The sequence below is a fragment of the Pleurodeles waltl genome, chromosome 3_1 (genome assembly GCF_031143425.1).
Source record: "Pleurodeles waltl isolate 20211129_DDA chromosome 3_1, aPleWal1.hap1.20221129, whole genome shotgun sequence".
Classification (NCBI taxonomy): domain Eukaryota; kingdom Metazoa; phylum Chordata; class Amphibia; order Caudata; family Salamandridae; genus Pleurodeles; species Pleurodeles waltl.
Window position 1 is genome coordinate 1,918,298,127 of NC_090440.1, and position 13,411 is coordinate 1,918,311,537.

Sequence of the window (13,411 nt, forward strand, 5' to 3'; positions counted from 1 at the left end):
TGACTGTATGGTTACATGACCACGTTCCTTTCAAATGCTATTTATTGTGGTGTCCTCTAGGGGCTGTTCTGAGCACTGCAGTAAACATTTTTTGCCCATAACTCAGCCTGTGGGGGTCCTGGGACAATGAGACAATCTTCCAAATGCTCTTTCTGTCTACATCCGCTCTGTATGGGTCCCCACATTAGGTTAGTGGGGACCCCAAAATAATTACTCCTCTCACCATTCAGTGTATTTCAAGCTTTCTCATGGCTACAGCTTTTGTTTTACAGCTGAGAGAAGTTTTGTTTTAAAGCCCTTGTTTGTAATATCATTACATTAGGCCTGCTAGCCCTAGAAATGCCCTCTAGGGGCTAAGTATATGGTTACACTGCATTATGTTCTGGTTTTTCATAAGGTTATTCCCTCTTGGGGCTAACAATATTGTTACATGACCATGTTTCTTACTAATTATATTTTTATTGTGGTGCCTCTAGGGGATGTTTTGAGCATTACAGCCTAATGCCAAAACGTTATTTCTGATAAAGGTTTATATTATAATTGTATATATTTTAAGAATCTCTCCTTATTGCAGTCATGACCATAATACAGGCCAACTTAACATCCTTATTATACTATGACTGTTTGAACACTCTTGATATGTTTGGGTGACCCTTCTAATTTATTTCTCCTCTGTGGCTGTCCTGTGTCTTTTTTGGAGAATTGTGTCAGCCAGCCAGCAACTCTGATGGCGGGGTGGTGAAAGTGGTATTCTATTGGAATTAGCACAGCAAATTTAAATGAAGAAGGTAAATGGAAGTGCTTTAATTAAACGCAAGGCCACTGGAATTATGTCGCAGGACTAACTCAAGCAAATGCGAGACCTATTGCTTTGCAAATGTTTACTCTCTCATGCTGCACTCCTCTTTTCCTAGACCCTTTCTCTCACTGCTTTCTCTCCTGCCTAGATTGTCTCTCTCATGCTGCCCTCCCTCCTTTACAGACATGCTCTTAAGCAGCACTCCCTCTTCTGCATCTGGTCTCTCTTACACTCTTCGCTTCCTCTTGCTCCCATGTGATCACTCGGTGGTATAGCGGGTGTATCATGGGCCCTAGTTTAGGGAAGGGGCATGTTTGATTTGCAAAATACAGCAATAATCAGGGTTCAGAGAGCCCCTCAGCCCTCGGGGCCCTGGTGCCACTACACCTGCTGTACCAATAGAGACGACACCCCTGAGGGCACTCTTGTCCCACACGACGGCTGCCTTTATAGCTGTCACACATGCTGCACTTCCTCTTGCCCTGCCCTCAACCTCCCTCTTCCACAGACGGTCCCTCTTATGCTGTGCTCTCTTCCTTCCACAGACGGTCCCTCTTATGCTGTGCTCTCTTCCTTCCACAGACGGTCCCTCTTATGCTGTGCTCTCTTCCTTCTACCTTCCCTTGTCTCACTCTGTTACACTGCATCCCTCTTCCTGCTCTGAGTTGTAAACAGGACAGCCATGCTTTCACTGGATGATCACATTTCTCCACAACACACAGGGGAGTGCTATTTTCCTTTTAGTGCTCTGTGCTGCGGGGACTTTGAGCCACTTGCTTTGATGTAAACCTTGAATGTTAAGAATTATTTTGAGGATTGAGCAGTAGAAAAATTACCGCAGTCCTGCTCTGTGCCACTGATCTGGTGAGAGTCTATGCGCATGTAGCTTCTGCGCACGGTAAAGTCATATTACAGTTAAGTGCATTACATGTTCAACAGGTGTTTGAGCCCAAGGGGCACTTTAGTATTATAGATATCACCTCTATGGGGTAGTGGTCCTATGCAAATGAGGAAACACTTTGACTTTGTGCCCGCGCCAATTCAGCTGCAAGCGTAGAGGCAAAGGAACTGATGGGAGGCCCACTCTTGTGCTCATTATAGAGTTGGTGCTCAGTCATTGACCCTCACCCCCCTGAAAGTGCCCCTTGGGAGGGTGATACGGTGGTTCCAGGGTCCCAACACCCCACTTCTGGGTGCCCGCGTTCACTGCGCCTGCCTGCAGGAGGATCTCTCCCATGCTTTGAAATGCAGGACAGATTGCCACCTGCAGGGATAGGCAGTCTCTAGTATCCCAACAGCCAGTCTGACTTTCACTAATGCACGGCTAACGGTGCAGGCGTGTGTTCCTTTTTGCACTCTTAAAAGCATTTTCACTATGATAGTGTGAGCTGTCATAGTCTGCATCCGGCACCTTCACTTAAGTGTATCGTGATCTAGTGAACTAGGCCCCGCCCAACATCCCACTGTGTAATTAAGAGATATTACAGTATGTGCATCTGTATAATTACTATGGCAGTGAAAATGTTACGTTGTTTAAAGAAACTGTCGTAATAAACACACATTCACACCTTCATTACTACAGTGAAAATGTCAAATTCGAGTTTATTACCAGAGTACGGCAAAATTGACATCATACAAACATGGTTTCCTGCCTCACCATTGCTCGTACCAATTACGTCTCACAATGAAACAATTCTAATACATCAGAGATATATGATTTTCCATTGCTGCACAAATTTAACTCCTTGAGTCCTGAGTTCGGTTAAATGCATTTTGCTAAACAAATACACATGATAAACTGTCATGGCATAAACCATATAAGCATATGCACAGCGTATAATATGCTATTTTTTGCCAGTTTTGAGGAAGGGGTGACGCCGTTATGACGTACTCGACGCTTGTCTCGTTAGTCGTTGCCACTCCCCACACTCAACAATGGTATAAAACAACATATGACACTCTGCTCAGGTGCATACATCATATGTGAAATTATGGTTCAACTGCACATTCAAATGAAAAAGCATTTTTTACATTTCCTATAGCGTTTGCCCTGTGATTGTGTATGCGCTAAATTTAGTGCTTGCCTAATTAACAAGCATTTTCAATGCAACGGGTCTCGCATTTGTTCGAGTTAGAGCTATTACTGTTGTAAAGCAAAACAAAAACGCAGTGGGATCGCGCTGCGTGGAAAATAAACGGATAAAGTAGACCGGACTCCAGGCTGAAAACATCGAGCCTCGTATGTTTTTGGTACTTTGCTGGTGCTGTGTAGGTGGGCTTAACTCCGGAAAAGGCATGACATATGCATGCCTTTCACAAATGAAAGCAAGTGGATTTTAAAAGGCAAGCCCACAAGCCAATGTAAGTGACTGACGTGGCATGGGCGTGGTTTCAAGCCCAAGGAGAGATAACAGAATGGATGGAGCACTTCGTTCTCTCCCATAAAAGGGGGCCCATTGGCCGCTTATTGGCAACTACTGTAGTCAGCATATCTACACACCTGAATAGCTAGGAAGGAATACAATAGTATCTCACACAGAGCTCTTCCTCCATATTCATTCTAGCTTGAACAGCACTGTGCTGTAAAAGAATAGACATCTTCTCTGTTGACTTTCCTGTGGACTGGGGCTAAGTTATGCTTTTTCTGGTTCTTAGGTGGCTCTCTTACCTTAACAAGAGGTAGTGGCGTATTCTGTTATGACCCAACATACAGACTAAACTTAACTAATGCATTCTGCGAATCCCGTCATAGGTTCTTGCGGGGGACCCAGAGACACATCTCAGCTAATTACAATCAGAGAGGCAGCCTCCACTCCTAGATTATACAGGAGTAGAGCCCAGCCTCACCCTATCAGTTGGTCATACAGAGGTGATCCGCTAAGCATTTTACACTTGCTCTCTGACCTGGACCCTAGAGGACATATTTGCCTCTGTGCCATCACCAGGCAGTTCTTGCAGGCAGAAGAGATGGCACAGTACCAGGGTGGATCCTAAGACTTTCTGCGCTTGATTTAGCATATGGTTGATTTATTAAGTCCTTGGATCTCTGAGTACCCTACTCCCCTCTCCTCTTTTTTGGGGACCTCAACCAGGGCTGGCAGTATGAGCCTACTCAACAGCTCCACACATACATTGCAAGAACTTTCCCACCTCAAACATAAGCTGTGACTCATCTGCAGACTGTCAGCCAAACAGTTGTCTGCTTGTGCTGTCAGTCATACAAGGCTCTTCCCCAATCACCTGATGAACAACCCTCTCTCCCTCCAGGCACTGTACTCTGACTGTCCCTATTTACCGATATACACTGCAGGTCCATATAGCCTACCATTCCTGCATATCTGTTATTTTCATTAGTAGGGAACAGGGGCAAAATATAGTAACGCCCAGAAAGCCTTTTACAACCCTTACTGAACTGCAAAATACGGTTCAGAAAGGGAGGTATCCATGATTTGTGACCACAATTTAGGCCACAAACCACTGCTCTTTTAACCAGTTGATGTGCATACGCCCATACCTGGTTTGCAGAGGGCAATTGTACATCAGTCCACAGGTCCCTACACTTACATGCAGCACACCTGCGGGTACACCTTCCTCTTACATGGAACAATGTTCATGTAGTTTTTAACTGGGAAACCAGTCTTACCTTAACACCTCAAATGTGCCTGCCTGCCAGAAGTGGCTCTCCAAAGAATGTTTCTCTTCGCTGTAAACAAGTACCCCTATATATATTTAGTAAATTGTCCTCTTGTAAACCAGTTTATCAAAAGTGGTTCTATATAGGTCCTAAGTTTGTTTTATCCGTTGCCATTCTGGCCTCCTTGCCCCTTCCTGCACTCACCTCTTGAATGAAAGATGTCTTCCTAACAACATACAGTGATTCTGTGGAAAATTCCAGTTTCTCTGTTTCTGCCATTTTGCTTTTTTCAGCTCGCAACAAATGTCCCTCTGATTCTCATTCTCAAGCTGAATCCTTTTATATTCTTAGTCTTCCCACTCTCTGTTACTATCTCCCCTGCCTCCTTCACCCTACTGGTCCGTGCCTGGGCCCACTGCACATTTTTCTCTGATATTGTTTCCTCTTTCCTCTCCTCCTGATCCCTTTAAGAGCTGTATACACATTTGTTTCTAGGATTGTATCCCCTAGCTGTTGGTCTTGATAGGGCCTGGTACTCCTTTCTTTCTAGTACTCTCTCCGCTTCACTGTCCTGACTCATCTCTGGTTCCGTTGTACCATTTTCTAGTTCTCTTACCTCCTGACCTGACCTCTTCTCTTCTACTTTCAGTGGCGCTTCAGATGCCTGAAGGTCTCCTGATCTTTGCCTGCACAATTGCGGACATAATTGAAAGGTAGGATTTCCAAAGTTTGTTTAAAAAATAATAATTTGAAGGCAGGTATTGATTGGTAGATCCTTTGCCTCTCCTCTTTTACTACATGCTTTGTGCTCGTAAAACCTTGATTTCTTTCAGATTTACCCTTATGTCCTCTGTATTTGGTGTCCTTGGTTGTACACAACCTTCTGAATTGTATCAGGTTAGTCCCTGCGACTTTGGGCGGGGGGATGTTTCACACATTAATTTCCCTTTCTTTGAGAACTACTTTGTACGGCTGACCATTGGTTCCTGGTCATGTCTTCTTTTGAAGGATGAGCATCTTGTTGAAGCATACAAAAAGGTAATGAATGGGAGACGTAAATAACAAAGTTGTTTTTTGTTTCTTTTTTCAGAAAAGGTGACAAACTTTTTAGATCAGTTTAGGTAAAATCAATGGAAATAAAAGCTCCTTGGAGTAATAGTAAGGTTAAAATAGTCTATTTACGTCATTATTTTGCAACCCTTATGTTAATTGATAACATAGCACATAAATGAAGTGTACTGTCAGTCCTTAAACTGAATGCATCTTATGTTAAGAGCATTTGTATAATGCATTCCTGCAGCGTTTCTGGTGGCTGGGCAGACCATTACGTTTCTGGGATTCTTGGTGACCGGAGTAAAGGCGATCTTTGAACTTTAGGCTTGGGTATATTTAATTGTGTTTAGACACTAATCATATTGGATTGTAAGTGACACGGGTAGAAGTAACTAATATTATGTTTAATTAGGGTTCATGTTAAATTAAATAGTAGCCGTCTAGATCTTGTCCTCATTTGTGTGCAGGAGGGCTTTTCTGTTTGTTACCCTCTGCTGTGGTGTACGGTTGTCATTTGGTTTGTTTACGTTTGAATCATGTAGGAGGTATTATTGGGTGACTATATGGATGTAATGTTGTGTGCATGTAGGCTTGGTATACTAAAGTTAACTTATTTTTAATTGTATGTATCTTGAGAATATCGTTGTGCTGTTGAACTGGCAAAGCTAAGCCAATTACATGGTTTGGAGTTAACTAGTAAATGGTCCCAGTGGATATCTCTAATGTGCTCTTTTGAGTATTAAAATATCTATATATATGAGTGTGTTGTTGAGGTCCAATGCTTACCTAATAAATTGCTTTGATGATGTATTGTGCTCACTTTGCTGCTGGAGGCTCGTATATAATGTGTGCTGTTGGTCTAGTGCAAATTAGGGAAACGTGATTTTAATAGTCAGGTTTTGCCAGACAATATTAATGTTTTGTTGAGGTGTTAATGTTTGTTGTCTAAATGGCTTTTGTGCCCCATGCATGAGTGTTGTTGAACTTGTGTTTTCTTTGTAAGCCTGAGAAGAGAAATCTGGCTTTTGGGATGTAGGCTCTCATGGACTGGACTCCCGGAGGACTGGTGTCATTGTGTTTGGTTAAGTGTAACTGTATAGCACTGTATGTATGAATGCATGTGGTATTCCTATAGTGCACACCTAGCCAAAAGGTAGCAGAGCGCTGTACAGGGCCAAAGTAAAGCATAAAATCAGCAAGTGATAGAATAGGTAGCTGAGTTGTGGGCAGTTAATGCATTGTGATGTAGTGGTCTTCTAAGAGGTGAGCCTTCAATTATCTCCTGAACTGCTGCAGCTTTGGGGGGGGGGGGGGTCCTAATGGATAGGGGAATGTTATTCCAGATCTTCGGTGTATAGATGGAAAAGCATTGGATTATTGTGTGAGATGTTCCGACTACTATGTACTGTTGGATGATGGGTTGCCCTGTGGCAGAAACACACACACAGAAAACATTGGAAGCCTTACAAGGATGGTATGTTACACAACCTTGCACATAATCGAAAAGGATGATGAGCGGAGGCGGAGAGTAACTCTTGAATTTTCTTGTACTTGGTTGCATGAAAATTAACCACAGCTTTGCGGACTGTAATGGAGTGGGTGATGGATCCTGATGCTGACCCATTGTGAAGACATGCTCTAGAGAGGAAGAGTTGATGAGTGGGTGGAAGGGAATATTTTCGAATCTTTAAGAGAGTGCTGCGCTCAGTGACACCACATTGCGTGACCCCACAGCAAATGTGTTGCACATCAGTAACCAATTAATATTACATTTCTTTCAATTGAAATTCAGAAACTCTGCAACTAAGCCGTGAAATATATTCACCAATAGAACTTTGTCAACAATTGACCACAAATAATTATAATATGCCTGATACAAATTATGATTTTGAAACTGAATTTTGAAGGCACTCTGCATTGCTCTTTAATGTAAAATGAATATAGTTGAGTTAATCTTATCTCAGGACATTTTAACATTATGAAGTGCTAGGTAACTTGCGATTGGGTTTTGTCCATTTAGTACGCCTAAATGTTTTGCTTTTTTATCACCTGTTTTTTTTTGTTTTGTTTTTTTGCTGTAGGTGAGTCTCACTGCTCACCCACGGTAATCACATGGTAAATGGACTGTGCATGTTTTACCACCAGTATCCTCCTTTTAAAATGAGGCTGCAGCGACATGCCTAGGGAAAGGGACACTTGGCTGGTTATCCATGAACACGTGTGCGGGCTGCACGTGGGAGATGGCCGTCATGCGCAGCTGGGTAACTTATCACGGATAGCCTGGCACAGAGGTCATTCTGCAAGGTTAAGATGTTGACCTGTAATAAGTCTTATAATATTAATAGACACTCATGAGTAAAATCAGTATGTTTTACTATTTTGTTTGCAATGAAGCTGTAGTATACACGTAGGGAGAAATCTGCCTTAGCATACAGTTTCACTTCCTTTAGGTCTACAAAGTCCCGTAAAGTATGAAACTGGGGTGAACCATGTGCGCCCAGTTTCAATTCGCAGGTCCCAAGATCCTACAAGTACATCTCATGGGTCGTCCAGAATTTTCATATTTCACTTGCTCAGTTCAGGATCAGAGTTTAGATCTTTTGTCATCCTGCTGTGCAATTACACTGCTCACCAGCAGAGTTAACAAAGGCAAACAAAAGAAGTAATTAACAGTGCTTCCCCCCACTTCTGAGTTGGAAGGGTTGGGGAAGACAACCTACATCTGTTAATTAGCTGTCACAGTGAACAAGGGTTGGAACCTCCCAGCCCTACTGAACAAAGGAGGAAGCCCAGACAACTGGAGACAACACACGAAGGGGCTCCCCTTTGATGTATAGGTGGGAAAATCCCTTTCAGTGTTGTCAGCAAAGGGTGGCGCTGAAGTCCCCAGAGGAGATGTGTACAGTGACTTCTTAACGACTCCATCTTAAACTGTTTCAACATGTTGTGCAGGAGGATTAGGACAGGGGTGAGGTGGCACCCTAGGGTTGGCCACAGGTGCCAGAGTTCTAAAACTTGCTACCCCCATTTTAAAACTCTTGCACAAAGGAGAGAGTGTTGTTGTTGGTCTCGACCTGGACTGCGACAGTAGCAACACCATGGAAAACTGAAAGGACAAGCCCTAATAGACTAAAGACTCACTGCTTGAACCAGGGACCAATGGGTCTCTCCAGTACTATGGAAGCTGGTTCCCCTACATCCCTCTAAGGACCAGTGGGGAAAAGATTTGGATGCCAAGACCGTCCCTCTTTGCCCTACAATACAGCCAGGAGGCCATGGGGTTGGTGGAGGGTGACGCATAGGGGGAAGCTGGCTAAGGGAGCAGTGAAGGCAGATCCCTGCACAGTGCACCTTTTACAGACCAGGATCCCTGCTGAAACTGCTCCTAATCACTAGAGCTCGTTACCAGGAGCAGAACGAGCCCAAGATGATCAAACTTGGCCCATTGAGGCATGACCTGTCCACATCTAAAAACATTTTTTACCTTTGACCCACGCTAAAAATGAAGCGTGTGGGGCTCTGCCTGCATTTTCTGTAATTATCCCCAGCATGAGCCAGGGCCTTGGGGGTCAGACACAATTTACTTTGTGTGCCCAGGCAAGGGGTGTGCATAGTCGCTCTCCCCGCATCTTTAATTTCACCCAGTGATGCCCATTTCCCTAGGTCCCAATAGATGATAAAGGCTGGGCTGCCCAACCGGTAAGCGGCCAGATGTGTGGAAAGCAGGGACCCTGGTAGCTGTAGCAGGAGATGAGCAGTCCACTTTGCTCCGATTGTGGGTGAGAGCAGAATGAAGGGTTGTGGGCTCCTGCCACACGGGAGCCCAAGAACAGCAGCAGTGTTGCTCCTGTTGAAGCAGAAGCACTACCAAACACTGGCTCGTGCTCAAGGCCTGAGCTGAACAACCAGCAAGACAGCTGAGAGTTGGCTCCCTGGGCTGTCCCCATAGCCCTATCTACAACTGGGTGGCTAGTGGGTGCGGGCACCCAGGACTGGAGAATAAGAAGACTCCAGAAACCTAAACAAAGGGGAAGACATGTGAAGCAAAGCTGTTTACCTAAGCTGTGGCACTCCAGGAGAGATGCTAATTAAATATTCACTGCTGCTCGGAGTAAGTGCCCCATAATGTCCTGTGGGCCTTAATGTGGATATGCTATTCTGCTTGTGGTGGCCCCAGGATAGCAGGGGAACCACCAGCAAATTCGAAGAGTTCTTTGGGAGGCTGTAGGAGTTGCAGCAGTCCCAGTGAAGTAATATTTTAACGTGACCTTAAGTTTCTGAGGTCTTGGAATCCACGACACCCAAGATTTTTCACAGTTTGGAAGCACTTCCATAGTTGGAGCTTTTTTCTCTTCAGCTGGGCGTACAGTGCCTTCTAGGGATTGGTTCTGTGGCTGCATTTTATGTCGCTTGGAGGTATAAAGAAAAGACACACATGTGACGTTCATTTGAAATACTTCATTTATAATATAATGCTGACAACGGTTTGATCAACGTTGACATGCTTTATTGACAAAAATGATTGTATTTACAGATGGTTATTGATTAGAGTGAAGTGATTATTTTTTAAACATATGTTTATTAGTTTATTTTAAATGGTAAACCATTGACAAAGGCTTGCCTTATTGTTGTGATGACCCCTTGACAGAGCCAAAAGGCCTTTTATGTTTAAAGTCATACCTTCTGTATTATGATGTGTTATTTGGTTTACTGGTGGGGGGGGAGAATGGTACTGTGATTTTGAGAGTCACTCACTGTTGTGTAATCATAAACCTAGTTCTGATAATAGCATATATTTGTGTTTCTGAAAGTACTTGCCAACACAACGTCCTCGGTGTCTTCCCATAAAAAACAAACATCTGTAACTAAATTTCTTTAAGATGGGACATAACCAGAATATATCATCCATATTTCCAGTTGCATTTACACATTTTGTACTGAGCAGAATTGTATGCTTTCCAAATTAAGAGGGTTATTTCAAGTGTGGTGGTCTGTAGACCTCCACACGTGGTGGCAGTCTGGACCGCTGCCAATGCAGCAGTCTTACCGCCACATTAAAACCCTGGCGGTCGGACTGCCAGCTCCACCAGGATCTTGGATACCGGCATTTTGGAGATGGTTGAGATCCTAATCTGCCAGGACAGCGCTGCATCCAGCCCTGCCCTGGGGATTACGACCTTGTTCTCTGCCAGCCTTTTCATGGTGGTAACACCGCCATGAAAAGGATGGCAGAGAACAGGTGCAAGGGGCCACAGGGCGGCCCCTGCACTGCCCATGCACTTGACATGGGAAGTGCAGGTCCCCCTCTGCCCAGCACCAATGCAGTGTTCACTGTCTGCTTTGTAGACAGTGAACATTGGGATCCGCCGCCTGCTCGATTTCGAGCTGGTGACAATGCTGTAGCCTGTCTCCCGCTAGGCTGGCGGGCGAAAACTTCGGTTCGGGAAACTCCTAAAGGGGCTGGCGGGGAGGTAGTGTGTGTGGCAGCACCCTCCCCGTCAGAAGTTCGGCAGACGGTGAAAACCGTCCGCCAAACTCGTAAAGACCCCTAAAATCTTAAACACTGCTCAAAAACGTATTTCCAAAACCAGTTCCCAAAACCTGCCTCTGAGTTGGACTTGTTTCTAAAATCCTGGCCAAAGTTAAAGTGTTAATTTGAACATATTTATTTTAACTTTTGAGATAGCCGATAGTCTCCTTGCACAGCTTTGAGTATTTCAAACCATCTCATTGTCCAAAACTGGCAAATCTGTGTGATAACATAAACTCTATTTTAAAAAGGGAAACCACATTTCAGAAGATACACTGATAAGCGGAAATATTAAAAAACAGAATTCCGCAAATGTTGTATGCATGTCTGCCAGGTCCTTAAAGCTGACCATTCTGAAGTATTTTGGACTGATGGACCACTTCTTAAAATCATGTAAGTCAATAGATCTGACTGTCAGATGTAAAATAAGATTACCCTGCATATTCATTAAACGTGAGAAGTACAGGGAGTGCAGAATTATTAGGCAAGTTGTATTTTTGAGGATTAATTTTATTATTGAACAACAACCATGTTCTCAATGAACCCAAAAAACTCATTAATATCAAAGCTGAATATTTTTGGAAGTAGTTTTTAGTTTGTTTTTAGTTTTAGCTATGTTAGGGGGATATCTGTGTGTGCAGGTGACTATCACTGTGCATAATTATTAGGCAACTTAACAAAAAAAAATATATACCCATTTCAATTATTTATTATTACCAGTGAAACCAATATAACATCTCAACATTCACAAATATACATTTCTGACATTCAAAAACAAAACAAAAACAAATCAGTGACCAATATAGCCACCTTTCTTTGCAAGGACACTCAAAAGCCTGCCATCCATGGATTCTGTCAGTGTTTTGATCTGTTCACCATCAACATTGCGTGCAGCAGCAACCACAGCCTCCCAGACACTGTTCAGAGAGGTGTACTGTTTTCCCTCCTTGTAAATCTCACATTTGATGATGGACCACAGGTTCTCAATGGGGTTCAGATCAGGTGAACAAGGAGGCCATGTCATTAGATTTCCTTCTTTTATACCCTTTCTTGCCAGCCACGCTGTGGAGTACTTGGACGCGTGTGATGGAGCATTGTCCTGCATGAAAATCATGTTTTTCTTGAAGGATGCAGACTTCTTCCTGTACCACTGCTTGAAGAAGGTGTCTTCCAGGAACTAGCAGTAGGACTGGGAGTTGAGCTTGACTCCATCCTCAACCCGAAAAGGCCCCACAAGCTCATCTTTGATGATACCAGCCCAAACCAGTACTCCACCTCCACCTTGCTGGCGTCTGAGTCGGACTGGAGCTCTCTGCCCTTTACCAATCCAGCCACGGGCCCATCCATCTGGCCCATCAAGACTCACTCTCATTTCATCAGTCCATAAAACCTTAGAAAAATCAGTCTTGAGATATTTCTTGGCCCAGTCTTGACGTTTCAGCTTGTGTGTCTTGTTCAGTGGTGGTCGTCTTTCAGCCTTTCTTACCTTGGCCATGTCTCTGAGTATTGCACACCTTGTGCTTTTGGGCACTCCAATGATGTTGCAGCTCTGAAATATGGCCAAACTGGTGGCAAGTGGCATCGTGGCAGCTGCACGCTTGACTTTTCTCAGTTCATTGGCACTTATTTTGCGCCTTGGTTTTTCCACACGCTTCTTGCGACCCTGTTGACTATTTTGAATGAAACGCTTGATTGTTCGATGATCACGCTTCAGAAGCTTTGCAATTTTAAGAGTGCTGCATCCCTCTGCAAGATATCTCACTATTTTTGACTTTTCTGAGCCTGTCAAGTCCTTCTTTTGACCCATTTTGCCAAAGGAAAGGAAGTTGCCTAATAATTATGCACACCTGATATAGGGTGTTGATGTCATTAGACCACACCCCTTCTCATTACAGAGATGCACATCACCTAATATGCTTAATTGGTAGTAGGCTTTCGAGCCTATACAGCTTGGAGTAAGACAACATGCATAAAGAGGATGATGTGGTCAAAATACTCATTTGCCTAATAATTCTGCACTCCCTGTATTTGTTTCCTTCCTGGACGCTGCATACATTTGGATATCCAGAATTGTAAACCATTCTGTTATTGTGTTGTGAAGTAATATTATACTGCTGGACCAACTTGTCTAAACTCTCAACCATTTTGTCAAGGCGTTTCAATGTGGAATCTGAGTGAAATTGGATAATATAGCGGAAGGCTTGCCTGTCATCTTTCTTGAAAATAAGAACCAGGAAAGCAGTCCTTCAATACTCAGCAACCGAGGCCAGAGGATCAGATCTGTGCACTTCTGCTGATAAGGGACAACGGCCTGATGTTTCACAGGATGATCTTAACTAAGGGGTCTTTGAAGTTTCTACTGTGACAGTTTTTCCATTCACTTAACGGATGGAGA

At 43.7% G+C, this 13,411-nt stretch overlaps 1 protein-coding gene across 2 annotated transcripts in view; it reads left to right on the plus strand.

Annotated features, from left to right (window-relative positions):
• The window catches only part of DPH1 (diphthamide biosynthesis 1), a 1,238,545-nt gene that overhangs the window by 136,699 nt on the left and 1,088,435 nt on the right, over positions 1–13,411 (plus strand). For both annotated transcript variants that reach the window (XM_069226145.1, XM_069226146.1), the window contains one exon: positions 5,083–5,146. In XM_069226145.1, coding sequence (XP_069082246.1) covers positions 5,083–5,146 — 64 coding nt within the window. The remainder of the gene's footprint in view (positions 1–5,082; positions 5,147–13,411) is intronic.